This window comes from Entelurus aequoreus, linkage group LG10 (assembly GCF_033978785.1).
Source record: "Entelurus aequoreus isolate RoL-2023_Sb linkage group LG10, RoL_Eaeq_v1.1, whole genome shotgun sequence".
Lineage (NCBI taxonomy): Eukaryota > Metazoa > Chordata > Actinopteri > Syngnathiformes > Syngnathidae > Entelurus > Entelurus aequoreus.
The window spans coordinates 60,603,084-60,619,829 of NC_084740.1; the positions used below are offsets into that span (position 1 = coordinate 60,603,084).

The following is a 16,746-nucleotide window of genomic DNA, read 5'->3' on the forward strand; positions in this document are numbered from 1 at the left end:
TCTAAGAGAGACAAAACTCAAATAGAATTTGAAAATCCAAGAAAATATTTTAAAGACTTGGTCTTCACTTGTTTAAATAAATTCATACATTTTTTTACTTTGCTTCTTATAACTTTCAGAAAGACAATTTTAGAGAAAAAATACAACCTTAAAAATGATTTTAGGATTTTTAAACACATATACCTTTTTACCTTTTAAATTCCTTCCTCTTCTTTCCTGACAATTTAAATCAATGTTCAAGTGAATGTATCTTTTTTATTGTAAAGAATAATAAATACATTTTAATTTAATTTTCTATTTTAGCTTCTGTTTTTTTGACAAAGAATATTTGTGAAATATTTCTTCAAACTTATTATGATTAAAATTCAAAAAAATTATTCTGGCAAAGCTAGAAAATCTGTAGAATCAAATTTAAATCTTATTTCAAAGTCTTTTGAATTTCTTTTAAAATTTTTGTTCTGGAAAATCTAGAAGAAATAATGATTTGTCTTTGTTAGAAATATAGCTTGGTCCAATTTGTTATATATTCTAACAAAGTGCAGATTGGATTTTAACCTATTTAAAACATGTCATCAAAATTCTAAAATTAATCTTAATCAGGAAAAATTACTAATGATGTTCCATAAATTCTTTTTTTTATTTTTTCAAAAAGATTCGAATCAGCTAGTTTTTCTCTTTTTTTTTTCGGTTGAATTTTGAATTTTAAAGAGTCGAAATTAAAGATAAACTATGTTTCAAAATTTAATTGTCATTTTTTTCGTGTTTTCTCCTCTTTTAAACCGTTCAATTAAGTGTAAATATCATTAATTATTAATAATAACATAGATTTAAAGGTAAATTGAGCAAATTGGCTATTTCTGGCAATTTATTTAAGTGTGTATCAAACTGGTAGCCCTTCGCATTAATCAGTACCCAAGAAGTAGCTCTTGCTTTCAAAAAGGTTGGTGACCCCTGGACTAGACGTATAAGATTGCATGGGATTTAGCGATTAGGTGTGACAGATTGTTTGGTAAACGTATAGCATGTTCTATATGTTATAGTTATTTGAATGACTCTTACCATAATATGTTACGTTAACATACCAGTTGGTTATTTATGCCTCATATAACGTACACCTATTCAGCCTGTTGTTCACTATTCTTTAGACATTTTAAATTGCCTTTCAAATGTCTATTCTTGCTGTTGGCTTTTATCAAATACATTTCCCCAAAAAATGCGACTTATACTCCAGTGCGACTTATATATGTTTTTTTTCCTTCTTTGTTATGCATTTTTGGCCGGTGCGACTTATACTCCGGAGCGACTTATACTCCGAAAAATACGGTAACTATGCAAAAATATATTATCAAACATCCAAATAATTTTTTAAATAGAAATAAATACTAATAATAATGATTTCAAAGCAAGTTATCCACCAAATTGTGCAATGTAAAAGTAGCAATACATTTCATGGTCAAATTGTGAAATTTACTTTGGTTTTTACATTTTTCTCTAAATTAAAAAAAACTATATTTTTTTTTTACTGTAATAAACTGGTGCCGTTTTGGCATTTACAATAATACACCAAAAAATCTACACTTGTTGATTTTCAGTAAAAAAAAAATCAAAAAACAAACTGGCAGCTCAGGTGTCAAAATGTTACTGTAAAATTACAGGTTTTTTTATTTACAGTAAAAAAAAACAAATTTTACAATAAAATTCTGGCAACTGAGCTGCCTTTTCTTTACCATAAAAACAGAAGTAGTTTTTCCATTTACAGTAATATGCACTACATTTTGAGGTGAAATTATTGCAACTTACCATATTTTTTTTACATTTTAGTTGAAAAAAAAAAAGTACTAATAAAATGCATGAAAAAATTGTGTAATAATAATATTCACTGTTAAAAGCAGCCCTCTGGGGCCCAACATAACTGCCATGTGGCCCTCAGTGAAAACCACTTTGACGCCTCTGACATACAACATAAATGACTAAAAGGGCTGTCAAACCATTAAAATAATTAATCGCAGTTTGTTCATAGCTAACTCAAAACTAATCTTTCTGCTACGCCGCACCCAGTCTGAGGAACGCTCTCCCTGACCACCTGAGGACACCACAGACTGTGGATGCTTTTAAAAAAGGCTTAAAAACCCTTCTTTTTAAAAATGCATTTTTATAGATATATGCATACTAGTTCTAGCTATTAGGCTGTTCTAGTTTTTATTTAATTTTTTTATTATCTTTTTATTATTAGTATTATTTTTTTCAATACACTGTAGCTTTTTGAGGTTGTTTGCTCAATGTAAAGTGCTTTTTACAAATAAAATTTATTATTATTATTAATCGCAGTGTACCCTAGAAAGATAATTTTCAAGTTTTTAATACCCTGAGTGGACCAGTAGTTTTCTTTAATGAAATATTTGTTAAACATTCTGGTTTTTTTTAAACAGCTCAACACAAAAAGGACATAAACATGCTTTTAATGACAAGAAAAGAAAAAATACCTAAAGTGCGTTGGTGTCGTGCCAGCATTTGTATTTTGTAGAAATACAGGATTTGTATTCCTGCTGTAGGAGCACTTGCATTCAGAGGAGAAGCTACACCATGTTTAAATACCAGAGACCATGACCACATCGTAAAATCCTGGGGGGGGGACTGATTAATACCATGAAGTGGCCCCTTTAGGCCCATGATAAAATTAAAATAAGAAAAGTCACACACCAAAAACGGAATGTTTGTGTATGCTAGGTTTGTGTTAAGTTGTTTTAAAGGTGTGTTGTGTGGTTGGTGTCTAATTGGCTTTTTGTAAGGTTTGCTGTCTGGTTTGTTGTGTTTTCAAAAGGTTTTGATACTTGGTCGTTGAGAATGATTGCTTATTATTAGGGAGTCAAGTGAATCATTTTGTCAGATTAATCACATCATGCATTATTTGTTTGCATAAAGAACATTTGCTTAGGAAAATACCACAATATTTGGATACAAATGGAATTTGTAGTCAGAATGTCATACAGGAATGTTCTTTTTAATGTTTTACTGAACTGCAAGTCATTGATTTGCTCAGAACTTGGTGACGGTAAGTATAGCAATAATTAAGTGCACATTTTGAAAGTCTTTGCAATAATATTGAAAACAACGGACAGGTATTAAAGGTAAATGTAGTTAACACACATAGTGCATCATTTACTCTTCTTTGGTTTAACCAAGTCGTTTAAACAAAGAAAATGATTGACCTTTTCAGATGAGTCCAGCTCTTTGTGATTACTTACTCAGGTCCAATGTTCTCCAGGAAGCAAAGTAAATTCACATTCAGCCAGTAGTTGCAACTTGATGCTCTTGATTGTGTGGTACGGTTGTTTTATCCTTGTTGTTCCTCTCCAAGGCATTGTACGACAGATCAGCTGTGGTGATGTGAAGGACATCTTCTTGCAGGACTTTGGTCTTCACAGATGAGGTGGCTGTTCATTTAGCAAAAGCATTGTTTAATTCATCCGCGGTACTTTTGGTAAACTCAGCCAGCGAAGTGTTCTCCTCTGCTTGTTGTCGATGTAGCATTCATGCTAGCAGCGCCTTCCTTGAGTACGTGTTTGGCTTTAAGATGGTATTTTAAACTTGGTATGGGCAGATGATAAAGTTTGTTGCTGCAATACCAGTAAGTTGTCTCATTTTTATCTAGAGTTTTGTTTTGAAGCGAAATTGGCAGCCTTTCATCGCGATCACAGACAGTGTAACAATGCACTCGTCTTCCGGGTTACCTGGATTTGATTAATCTTCATTCATTTATGATAATTTTTATTAATCATATGCGTAAATTTTTTTACGTTGACAGCCCTCGTTATCATTAACAGACAAAATTGTCTATAGTGGGTTAGTTTGAATTGTGTTGAGGTTAGTTGATTAGTTTGATTAGTTGATACAGTGGTTATGCTGTTTTGCAGTGTTTCTCAACCATAGGGCTGGGGCCTATGGTTGGGCCGCCAAAAAATATCTGTTCCTCAGCTGTGGTCCGTATATCGTAATATCAAACAAACAGTAAAAGCTTGGATCTAAAGTCATTAAGAAGTTTCTTAAGCGCAAAAATTATGACTAAAGTGGTGAAGGCAGCTGTATTTTATTTTTTTGCACTTTAATTTTTATTGACAGTTTAGTTAAAAAAAACATATTCATTATCGATTTAGTTTATTTATTTAGGCACAACATAATTGGCCCTGCCTTCCGCCCGAGTACAGCTGGGATAGGCTCCAGCCCTCCTGTTACCCTTAGAGCAGTGGTTCTTAACCTTGTTGGAGGTACCGAACCCCACCAGTTTCATATGCGCATTCACCAAACCCTTCTTTAGTGAAAAATAAAATGTTTTTTTTTTCCAAATTCAAGACAAAGTTAACGTATTTTTCGGACTATAAGTCGCAGTTTTTTCCATAGTTTGGTGCGACTTATACTCAGGAGCGACTTATGTGTGAAATGATTAACACATTAGCGTAAAATATCAAATAATATTATTGATGTCATTCACGTAAGAGACTAGACGTATAAGATTTCATGGGATTTAGCGATTAGGAGTGACAGATTGTTTGGTAAACGTATAGCATGTTCTATATGTTATAGTTATTTGAATGACTCTTACCATAATATGTTACGTTAACATACCAGTTGGTTATTTATGCCTCATATAACGTACACTTATTCAGCCTGTTGTTCACTATTCTTTAGACATTTTAAATTGCCTTTCAAATGTCTATTCTTGCTGTTGGCTTTTATCAAATAAATTTCCCCAAAAAATGCGACTTATACTCCATTGCGGCTTATATATGTTTTTTTCCTTCTTTATTATGCATTTTCGGCCGGTGCGACTTATACTCCGGAGCGACTTATACTCCGAAAAATACGGTATATGTTTTGGGTAACACTTTCGTATAGGGAGCATATTCTAAGTAAAACAGACTTAAATTAGAGTTTTTTGGACACTAGGGGAACATATTCTAAGTAACAAAGACTTAATTTAGAGTTATTTGGTTAGGGTTATGGTTAGAGGGTTAGGGTTATAATAAGGCCATGCCGAATAAGGCATTAATAAGTACTTAATAATGACTAGTTAAGAGCCAATATGTTACTAATTTGCATGTTAATAAGCAACTAATTAATGGTGAATATGTTCCCCATACTAAAGTGTTACCATGTTTTATTACTGGTGCACAAAATGAAGCGTGCATGAACATCACCTTGTTCAAACCACAAAACCAACACAGTGCATAAACCCACAACAAATGACACACCTGCAAATCAGTCTGACTTCTGCTGTTGCCGTATCCGTAATACGCCGACTCACCGAACCCCTAGGGCAGTGGTTCTCAACCTTTTTTCGGTGATGTACCCCCTGTGAATGTTTTTTTTAATTCAAGTACCCCCTAATCAGAGCTGAGCATTTTTGGTTGAAAAAAAGAGATAAAGAAGTAAAATACAGCACTATGTCATCAGTTTCTGATTTATTAAATTGTATAACAGTGCAAAATATTGCTCATTTGTAGTGGTCTTTCTTGAACTATTTGGAAAAAAAGATAGGTTTTTATTTATATTTATAAAGGATTTTTGAATTGTTGCTATTTTTTAGAATATTAAAAAAAAATCTCACGTACCCCTTGGCATACCTTCAAGTACCCCCAGGGGTACTCGTACCCCCATTTGAGAACCACTGCCCTAGGGTTCCATCGAACCCAGGTTAAGAACCACTGCCTTAGAGGGACAAGCGGTAGAAAATGGATGGATGGGTAATTTGATGTACATTTAATTTTTCGTCAGTTATTTGTCAGTCCCTCGTCATATAGTATATTTCATTTGTAATTATTTTTCTAGTCAGCTTGACCCAACCCTAAGGTTAATGTGTTAAATAAATCATCTTTGTGATGAACACACTGTTTCATACCATTTGACAAGGTTGTAAACTCTATGTAGGTTGGATATAATTATTGGAAATGATTCAAATCAAGAGTAAGACTACTAATTCAGTGTCTTTTACACACCATAACATTTACATGTTTAAACCAAGTTCACTTCCTGTGTGAAAGAGAGGAAGGTGTTGAAAAAAAAAAAAAAAGAGTAAAAAGTTAACAACTTATTGTTGGTTCACTTATTGTTTTTTTGTTAGAAAAAAATACAATCATGCGCGCTTACGGACTGTATCCCTGCAGACTGTATTGATCTATATTGATATATAATGTAGGAACCAGAAATATTAATGCGAATGAGTGTGAATGAGTGTAAAAGGGGGAGGGAGGTTTTTTGGGTTGGAAGTGTATCTTGTGTTCTTTATGTTGATTTAATTAAAAAAAAAAAGTATTTTTTTTTGTTTCTTGTGCGGCCCGGTACCAATCGATCGTGGCCCGGTGGTTGGGGACCACTGCCTTAGGAGATGCACAGATGTAACGTGTCAATATATTACTTTGAATCACTTTGGCAACCATTAGTTGTCGTTTGAGGTAGATTTTAGCTTTTTAAAGGGTACTTACACTGTGTACTTTATTATCATAACTCTCTTAGTTGTACCTGATAATCTAACCTTTAATAACTTTATTTCCCTTGTTGTTTCATGCGGTGTCTTTGTGCATTGCAGTCGGAGCGACACTATGAGCAACGCTGCAGAGAAGCCGACGAGGCCGAGCAAACAGTCGATAAGATGAGCAACTCTTCCACGGTCACTCCCAAGCAAATGGACAAGGTAAGGTTTGATTTGGGAATTTTTGTGTAAATATTGGGCTTTGTTTTTTGTTTTTTTTACTAGATTCTGTGCAAAACTGTAGAAGTAGTAATACTAATCTTTTGTTTAGCTGAGCAACAAATCCAGACAGTGCAAAGAAGCTGCAGAGGAGGCCGGTAAGAAGTTTAAGACTAATTGTGCCGTTCTTACAGGAACTTCCCTTTTATCGGAGGATGTCACAACAGTCCTACATGCAGTTGTGACTTGAATTAACATACTTTTTTACTGACACATGCTAATGTTTTTTTTTTAGAGAGACAGTACACATCCAACATTAATCAGCTGGACTATATCCGTCAAGAATGGGAATCAACGCACAGCAACACGTGCGAGGTATGAAGTCATGGCGAGGAATGTACAGTCGGTACAACTTTACAGCAAGACTGGCAATACCCATTGCCTGTTTTCTCAAAGAGGATATGCAATACTTCCTAAACCTAGACAATAAAATGCGTTACTAATCTACAAACGTCCTATGTTGGCAAACGACATACTGAGGCAACACTGCAGGATTTACAGCAACAATTAAATGAGTTGTTAGTTTGCATATTGCATCAACGTACAGTCCCATTTTCATGACTATTTACATTGTAGATTGTCACATCAAAACTATGAATGAGCACATGTGGAGTTATGTACTTAACAAAAGAGGAAATAACTGTTTTATATTCTAGTTCAGGGGTCACCAAACTTTTTGAAACCAAGAGCTACTTCTTGGGTAGTGATTAATGCGAAGGGCTACCAGTTTGATACACACTTAAATAAATTGCCAGAAATTGCCAATTTGCTCAATTTACCTTTAACTCTATGTTATTATTAATAATTAATGATATTTACACTTAATTTAACGGTTTAAAAGAGGAGAAAACACGAAAAAAATGACAATTAAATTTTGAAACATAGTTTATCTTCAATTTTGACTCTTTAAAATTCAAAATTCAACCAAAAAAAAGAAGAGAAAAACTAGCTAATTCGAATCTTTTTGAAAAAATTTAAAAAAATATTTTATGGAACATCATTAATAATTTTTCCTGATTAAGATTAATTTAAGAATTTTGATGACATGTTTTAAATAGGTTAAAATCCAATCTACACTTTGTTAGAATATATAACAAATTGGACCAAGCTATATTTCTAACAAAGACAAATCATTATTTCTTCTAGATTTTCCAGAACAAAAATTTTAAAAGAAATTCAAAAGACTTTGAAATAAGATTCAAATTTGATTCTACAGATTTTCTAGATTTGCCGGAATAATTTTTTTGAATTTTAATCATAAGTTTGAAGAAATATTTCACAAATATTCTTTGTCGAAAAAACAGAAGCTAAAATGAAGAATTAAATTAAAATGTATTTATTATTCTTTACAATAAAAAAAATAAATTTACTTGAACATTGATTTAAATTGTCAGGAAAGAAGAGGAAGGAATTTAAAAGGTAAAAAGGTATATGTGTTTAAAAATCCTAAAACCATTTTTAAGGTTTTATTTTTTTCTTTAAAATTGTCTTTCTGAAAGTTATAAGAAGCAAAGAAAACAAATTAATGAATTTATTTAAACAAGTGAAGACCAAGTCTTTAAAATATTTTCTTGGATTTTCAAATTCTATTTGAGTTTTGTCTCTCTTAGAATTAAAAATGTCGGGCAAAGCGAGACCAGCCTGCTAGTAAATAAATACAATTTAAAAAATAGAGGCAGCTCACTGGTAAGTGCTGCTATTTGAGCTATTTTTAGAACAGGCCAGCGGGCTACTCATCTGGTCCTTACGGGCTACCTGGTGCCCGCGGGCACTGCGTTGGTGACCCCTGGTCTAGTTTCTTCAAAATAGCCACCCTTTGCTCTGATTACTGCTTTGCACATACTCTCCATGAGCTTCAAGCACACCTGTGAAGTGAAAACCATTTCACTTCAAAAAGTGCAAATGCAACAATTATCTTCATAAATTTCATTTGTTCATGTTTCATTTCCATGAATTCATAGCTGGCTCTGCATTAACGATGCAGTGGAAATAATAAAGGACACGTCACACTCTGGTCAGATCGACCTGCTGCCGTCAGGCTGACAGTTTAAGGCCATGAAAACCAAAACTAGCAGACTGAAAAAAAGGTTGTTCTTCCCGCCGTGAACCAGTTAAATTCTACCAAATTCCTCTGAAAATTCTGGTCGATTCCAATTTTCACTCATGTGGAATACTGACTCTTAAAGCCCCACTTAAGAACTTTCAGTTTTGGTTGACTAAAGCGGTAGTGTTTTGCCAGAAGAAGACCACATTTCCCATGATGCCTAGTAGAGGTGGGAATCTTTCGGCACTTCACGATTCGATTACGATTCAGGAGCTACGATTCCATTATTGAGGCATCTTTAATGAATGTACAGTAGGGGTGTAACGGTACACCAAATTTTCGGTTCGGTACGTACCTCGGTTTAGAGGTCACGGTTCGGTTCATTTTCGGTACAGTAAGAAAACAACAAAATATCAATTTTTGGGTTATTTGTTTACCAAATTTGCAAAATCTTCCACCAAAAATATTTTTCTTAGTGGAATATTTGATGTGAAGTAATGGGAACCTTGGATAGGTCAATAATTCATAATAACATTGATTTTGATTCAATATGTTTGAGCAATGACAGTTTTAAAGAAAAAAAAACCAGCTTTGTTTTATTAGTCAACATTGCAACTTTTTATACATTACATTTAACCTTTAAGCTTTTTTATTTCACTTTTGTTTATTTTAATAGTATTTTTAGAATGTGCCGCGGCCCTTAAAAACATTAGCTGTGGGCCGCAAATGGCCTCCGGGGCACACTTTTGACACCCCTGCTATAGATAATAAAATTTTAATGTGATGAATCTATGTATAAAAAGCAGAGCCTGGCGACGCATGCGCGTTTATCATAACTCTCTCACTCTCTGTCTCTGCCCCTCCCTCACCAATGCTGCTGCACGCACAATTTGTTTTGTTTTTAACCCCTTCTTAACCCTGAACGTACATTGAAAATACACGCAACCCGAACTCAAAATGCCGGACATTTGAGGCATTTAAGAAACTCCGCCCTGACAGCTCCGCAAAAGAGGACATGTCCGGTGAAAAGAGGACGTATGGTCAGTCTATCCTAGCCCGTTAGCTGCTAGCATTGAGACTTTATTAATAGGTTGCACAGTGAAGTACATATTCCGTACAATTGACCACTAAATAGTAACACCCGAATAAGTTTTTCAACTTGTTTAAGTCGGGGTCCACTTAAATTGATTCATGATACAGATATATACTATCATATATACTATCATCATAATACAGTCATCACACAAGATAATCACATTGAATTATTTACATTATTTACAATCAGGGGTGTGGAGGGGGGTGGGGGGGTAGGATATGGACAGCAAGTAGTGGACATAGAGAGAGAGAGAGAGAGAGAGAGAGAGAGAGAGAGAGAGAGAGAGAGAGAGAGAGAGAGAGAGAGAGAGAGAGAGAGAGAGAGATCAGAAGTCATAAGAAAAAGTATCTGCATTTGATTGTTTACATTTGATTATTAGCAATCCGGGGAGGGTGTTAGTTTAGGGTTGTAGCTGCCTGGAGGTGAACTTTTATTGCAGTTTTGAAGGAGGATAGAGATGCCCTTTCTTTTATACCTGTTGGGAGCGCATTCCACATTGATGTGGCATAGAAAGAGAATGAGTTAAGACCTTTGTTAGATCGGAATCTGGGTTTAACGTGGTTAGTGGAGCTCCCCCTAGTGTTGTGGTTATGGCGGTCATTTACGTTAAGGAAGTAGTTTGACATGTACTTCGGTATCAGGGAAGTGTAGTGGATTTTATAGACTAGGCTCAGTGCAAGTTGTTTAACGCCGTGTGTTGTGCCTCGGTGTGCATTGTTTACACAATGTGCGTTACGCTACTTAATATGTCCGTATGGAAACTCGTTCTGTACACCTTCGAACCGAACCGGAACCCCCGTACCGAAACGGTTCAATACAAATACACGTACCGTTACACCCCTATGTACAGTACAGGCCAAAGGTTAGGACACACCTTCTCATTCAATCTTTATTTTCATGACTATTTACTATTCACTATGACACCTGGGAAGTGAAAACCATTTCAGGTGACTACCTCTTGAAGCTCATGGAGAGAATGCCAAGAGTGTGCAAAGCGGTAATCAGAGCAAAGGGTGGCTATTTTGAAGAAACTAGATTATAAAACTTGTTTTCAGTTATTTCACCTTTTTTTGTTAAGTACATAACTCCACATGTGTTCATTCATAGTTTTGATGTGACAATCTACAATGTAAATAGTCATGAAAATAAAGAAAACATTACATTGAAATGAGGTGTGTCCAAACTTTTGGCCTGTACTATGTCATATATTTTGTTGTAAGGAGTTCCAATGCCTTGCAGATGTTTCAGCAGCAGGAAGAGGAGCGTCTGAAAGTCCTGAGGAACGAGTTGTGGGTGCATTGTAATCATTTGTCCATGCAGTGTGTGCAGGACGACGAGGTGAGTCGTCACACGTCTAAAGTGGGGCTTTTCAAGGAGTGGCACAGTGAGCTTCCTGCCAGAGAACATAATACGTCTCCTGGGGTTTATCTCTACTCCCTGATCAACTGATTTTCAGGAGCATATTTTGTGGCCATTACAACACTGAATATTGACAACATATGAACGTCACACCCTCTCTCCATCCACATATCTTACAATCAAGCAAAAATGCAACAAAAACAGTGAAATATGAACACGAAGGTTAAAAAAAAACCCCACCTACAATCTGATACATCTGATATGTCACTAAGCTTTAGAAATTTGTTGTAAAAATCTCCTTCGGCGTCTGTCCCTGACACCCACATTTCAGGGTGCCCACTCTGGAAACACTCTGTAGAAACGCTTCCCACCCAAACTGCTTGGTGCCTCGTCTGAGCTGCCTTGACGTAGATTACCATAGTAACTATTTAGATGACTACAGTAACTAATTAGATGACCATAGTAACTAATTAGATGACAATAGTAACTACCGGTAGTATACCATCCATAAGCGCAGATTCCAATCATTGAAAGACTTAGTATAGTTGAAGACTTACAGTCATTAGAAAACATGACTGCACATCATAATGGCAGCTACACTTTACATCTTAAACATCTAAAAAAATTATTTAGGAATGTTCGGCGGGCCAGATTGAAAAGCTTAAAAGGGCCACTTGTGGCCCCCGGGCCTTAGTTTGCCCAGGTCTGTAATAGGGTCTTCTTTAGGTTAAGTTATATTATGTGAGTGATTAATAACCTGTGATTAATTAGGAATATTCCAAATTCAAAAGTGTGGTTAATATTTAAAAAATAATAATAATTTGAGTGCACTAAAATAACAAAAATGTAACAACAATTTAAAACATGAAATAAAAAACAACAACAACTAAAATAACTTTGTTACATGCAGATCTTTGCGAAAAATAAGGTCAAAAGTAAGTAAAGCAGCAAGGGGCAAAGACAGAAATGTGTGGTTTGATCCGACACAAGAGTGAAGTGAAGTGAAGTGAATTACATTTATATAGCGCTTTTTCTCAAGTGACTCAAAGCGCTTTACATAGTAAAACCCAATATCTAAGTTACATTCAAACCAGTATGGGTGGCACTGGGAGCAGGTGGGTAAAGTGTCTTGCCCAAGGACACAACGGCAGTGACTAGGATGGCGGAAGCGGGGATCGAACCTGCAACCCTTAAGTTGCTGGCACGGCCGCTCTACCAACCGAGCTATACCGCCCCACAGAGGAACATTTTGTAATTAATGGACATATAGAAGAGTAACTGCAACAAAAGTATCAATACAAAACCCACCTTGGTATGGATGCCATCAATACTCAACTCATGCTTGCTAAAATTGCTTCAGTGCTACGAGAACGTGAGGAAAATCCTGGAGAAGTGTGACATCATCACGGACATGAACGGCTTTGTCGGACTCAAAGGCACCGGCTCAAGCCGTCCTGGTAGGAACCCTTCCTGACTTGGCATTTGAATCTGATACGATGAACATTTTCATCTCGTCTCCCACACTCAATGTGTGCGCTTTTTCATTTTCAACGCTTTATTTTCCTTTTCATAGCGCCCATTGAATACCAAAAGTACGAGAGTACAGGTGCCAGAAATGGAAGCACGGGACTTGTTGGCGAAGTCATGAAAAAGTAACACATTGGAATGTGATTGATTGAGCAATTACACAGATCATTAAAATATGTTACACTTTTCCCATGTGTAGGTTTTCAAATCTTCTTCAAGGGACCTCTCTGTCTGGCTCCACTATGAACATTCATGACGAGCCAGGTGAACAAAGTACAGGTAAAGTGTCAATTATATCAAAGTTCTTCTTAAATTCTATATGTCAGTACCAAAAGAAATAAATAATGCTGCTTAATACTACACAGCATATCATAGCAGCCCCTCAATACCCTGCACATATGCATCCTAGCAGCATGTCACTAAGCTGTCTGATTGGATGTTTGGTAATAGTGCGTTGAAGTAAACTGGGAAATCTGGGAATTCTGACCTCTGACAAGGATAAGTGAAGGGGAACACTACTAAAAGTAGCAGTTAAGTCAGGCCCGGGCAATTATTTTGACTCGGGGGGCCGAATTTAGAGAAAAAATGTGTCTGGGGGCTGGTATATTTATTTTTTAGGAACACTAACACAAAACCTCACAATAATGTCTGATTGAATGCTAAAAAAAACGTTATGCCTTCAAAAACTGAATGGAATTTTACATTTTTTTTACTGAATGAGACAGAAAATAAAGAATGTGGGATTTACAATATTAACTATGAAGGATAAAACACTGAATATTGACATCATATGAACGTCACTCCCCCTCTACATCCACATATTTTCCAAAAAAAAAATGCAACAAACAGCAAAATATGAATGTGAAGGGTAAAAAAAACCCCCACCTACAATCTGATATATCACTAAGCTTTAGAACTTTGTTGTAAAAATCTCCTTCGGCGTCTGTCCCTGACACCCACATTTCAGGCTGCCCACTCTGGAAACACTCTGTGGAAACGCTCCCCACCCACACTGCTTGGTGACTCTTGTGAGCTGCTGTGACTTAGATTACAATAGTAACTAATTGCATTACCATATTAACTATTAACTATTAACTAGTATATCACGCAAAAGTGCAGATTCCAACCATTGAAATACTTTGTATAGTTACGGTCATGAGAAAACATCACTGCACATCATAATGGCAGCTACACTTTCCATTTTAAACATCTAAAACAATTATTTGGGAATATCTGGTGGGATTGAAAAGCTTATCGGGCCTTAATTTGCCCAGGTCTGAGTTAAATTCATGTCACCCGTTTTTTTATTACATTATATTATATATATTATTTTCTCTAACCCCAATCAATCAATTTGCCTGAAATGAAAAACAAATGGTATCCTTATTTTAACTATAAACATTTTTTGGAAAAAATAAATACCGTATTTTTCCCGAGTATAAGTCGCACCGGCCGACAATGCATAATAAAGAAGGAAAAAACATGTATAAATCGCACTGGAGTATAAGCCGCATTTTTTGGGTACATTTATTTGATAAAATCCCAACACCAAGAATAGACATTTGAAAGGCAATTTAAAATGTCTAAAGAATAGTGAACAACAGGCTGAATAAGTGTACGTTATATGAGGCATAAATAACCAACTGGTATGTTAACGTAACATATTATGGTAAGAGTCATTCAAATAACTATAACATATAGAACATGCTATACGTTTACCAAACAATCTGTCACTCCTAATCGCTAAATCCGATTAAATATTCTTCCTCGGTGTCGCTTCTAAACAACTCTGCCAACTCCAAAGGTAGACAATGCGCCGCTTCCTCTTCTATCGGTACGTCGCTATATTTTACGGTAATGTGTTAATAATTTCACACATAAGTCGCTCCAGAGTATAAATCGCACCCCCGGCCAAACTATGAAAAAAAACGCGATTTATAATCCGAAAAAATACGGTAAATCCACTCAATAAGTAATACTTAATATAACTGAATTAGCAACATCATTTGTGCTGGGTTTTTAAAAAATCAAAATGACTAAGACAGGATTGATGGCTGCAATGAGCACATTTTGTAGCAAACAGCTTTTCGAAGTGGGGTCCAAAGGATGATACTGATAAAGCCTGTTCCCCGGGGTCACACGCCCACCCCTGACATAGTACCCCCCACTATTTGAGAAGAACTGATGTAAATCATCAATAAAGCGTATACAAAATGATATTTATCTGTATTTACTAGATACTGCTAGGGCTGCAACAACTAATCGATTAAATCGATTAAAATCGATTACCAAAATAGTTGGCGATTAATTTAGTCATCGATTCGTTGGAACTATGCTATGCGCATGCACGGAGGCTTTTTTTTGTGGTCATTTATTTTTTATTTTTTTATAAACCTTTATTTATAAACTGCAATATTTACAAACAGCTGAGAAACAATAATCAAAATAAGTACAAAAACAGTACAAAACAGCGCCAGGGCGGCGGTTAGGCTACGTCTCATGAGGTGGCGTAAGCTAGCCAATGATGTGTCATGTGCAGCTCACGTGACGACGGCGTCTCCTTTGCTGGAAAAATTCGAAAGATGGCGCAGGAAAACACTACCGATAGTTTGGCGGAGAAACATCTTGAGGTTATTGTTTCAATGGAGAAAAGTGTACGACCTAAGTCGTCAAAAGTGTGGGAACCCTTTACTTTAAAGACTTCAAAGAAGAGCGTTTCCTGCAAAATGGCACGGAAGTACAACATTGCTTCAGGAGCACCTGAAGAAGAAACATGTTGGAGCCATGGATGAAGGGAAGAACTCACAGTACGTAACTTTTTAAGTGGCAACAAGCATTCATGAGTTCAGCTTTTTTGTGAGTAACGTTAAAGTTATGCCTTTGTTGCAACGCGGGGCTGGTAACGTTTTGAGAGAGAAAACGCACGGTTACCAATTTCGAAATAAACGTAGCGGACAGAAATATCTCAGGTTGGTTTCATAATGGATCAATGTAGCCGGGCCGATAAAGCTATATAAATATATTTAGATTTGAGTGACGCTTTAGTATAACTAAACGTTATGAAGGTGCTGGAATATTTCATGCTATTATTCAGAGGCAGCCTAAAATGAATCCTTTATTATTCACAACAGAAACGTGTACAATATCTGATTCAGTTCTGATGAGTTACATTTCTGTGTTATTATTGGTGTATGCTGCACCCCCAATGTCCACAACATGGTGCCAGTATGCTGTTTTTTTTCAATAAAATACTGGAAAGGATAGAAATGTAGTTTGTCTCTTTTATCCGATTATTAATCGAAGTAATAATCGACAGATTAATCGATTATTAAATTAATCGTTAGTTGCAGCCCTAGATACTGCCATTCATTACAACATGTTTTGCACTGTCAGCCATGTTTTTGTTTACTTTTGAAAGGAATGCTTCAAGCCTCAAGACATTTCAGGCTCTCACTACTACTTTTCCCCCCTCGAGCATTTCCTTGTGTGGGACAAGTCCAATATTTTCAATATGTCGGTGAGTAACCTGTATAACTCCACAGGTGAAACACCTGACGGAATCTACGCCGCCATCCCTGGGAGTCAGGGGTCCCAGATCAGTGGGCAGTACAGGGCGCTGTATGATTACGTGGCCCAGGTCAGTGCTCCTGCCTCTCGTGCTTTGACCGCAGAGATAAAAATAACGCTTTGTTGTCTTTCTTTAGAGAGATGATGAGCTCTCCTTGTCTGTGGGCGACATTGTGCTCGTCAAAGACCAGGGTGAAGACGGCTGGTGGACGGTGCAGATGTGCGGCCAAACTGGGCTGGTCCCAGGCTCCTACCTTGCCAAAGAATGACTTTTTCCATAATGGCACTAAAACGTAATTATTTGTAAATATTCTTAAAATATCACATTGACATAGAATCTTTTGTATGCAAGCTGATTTTCTATGGAATTCCCTGCAAGAAAAAACGGAATAAATTCACGCCACTTCA

General features: G+C 36.0%; 1 protein-coding gene across 1 annotated transcript in view; it reads left to right on the forward strand.

The window, feature by feature from the left end:
• The window catches only part of pstpip1a (proline-serine-threonine phosphatase interacting protein 1a), a 33,265-nt gene extending 16,520 nt beyond the window's left edge, over positions 1 to 16,745 (forward strand). The window contains exons 7-15 of the mRNA XM_062061332.1: positions 6,584 to 6,688; positions 6,798 to 6,843; positions 6,981 to 7,060; positions 11,125 to 11,223; positions 12,605 to 12,701; positions 12,818 to 12,896; positions 12,971 to 13,050; positions 16,314 to 16,408; positions 16,476 to 16,745. Of these exons, the coding sequence (XP_061917316.1) occupies positions 6,584 to 6,688; positions 6,798 to 6,843; positions 6,981 to 7,060; positions 11,125 to 11,223; positions 12,605 to 12,701; positions 12,818 to 12,896; positions 12,971 to 13,050; positions 16,314 to 16,408; positions 16,476 to 16,607 (813 nt within the window). The 3' untranslated portion in view covers positions 16,608 to 16,745. The remainder of the gene's footprint in view (positions 1 to 6,583; positions 6,689 to 6,797; positions 6,844 to 6,980; positions 7,061 to 11,124; positions 11,224 to 12,604; positions 12,702 to 12,817; positions 12,897 to 12,970; positions 13,051 to 16,313; positions 16,409 to 16,475) is intronic.
• Position 16,746: the final 1 nt, after the last annotated feature.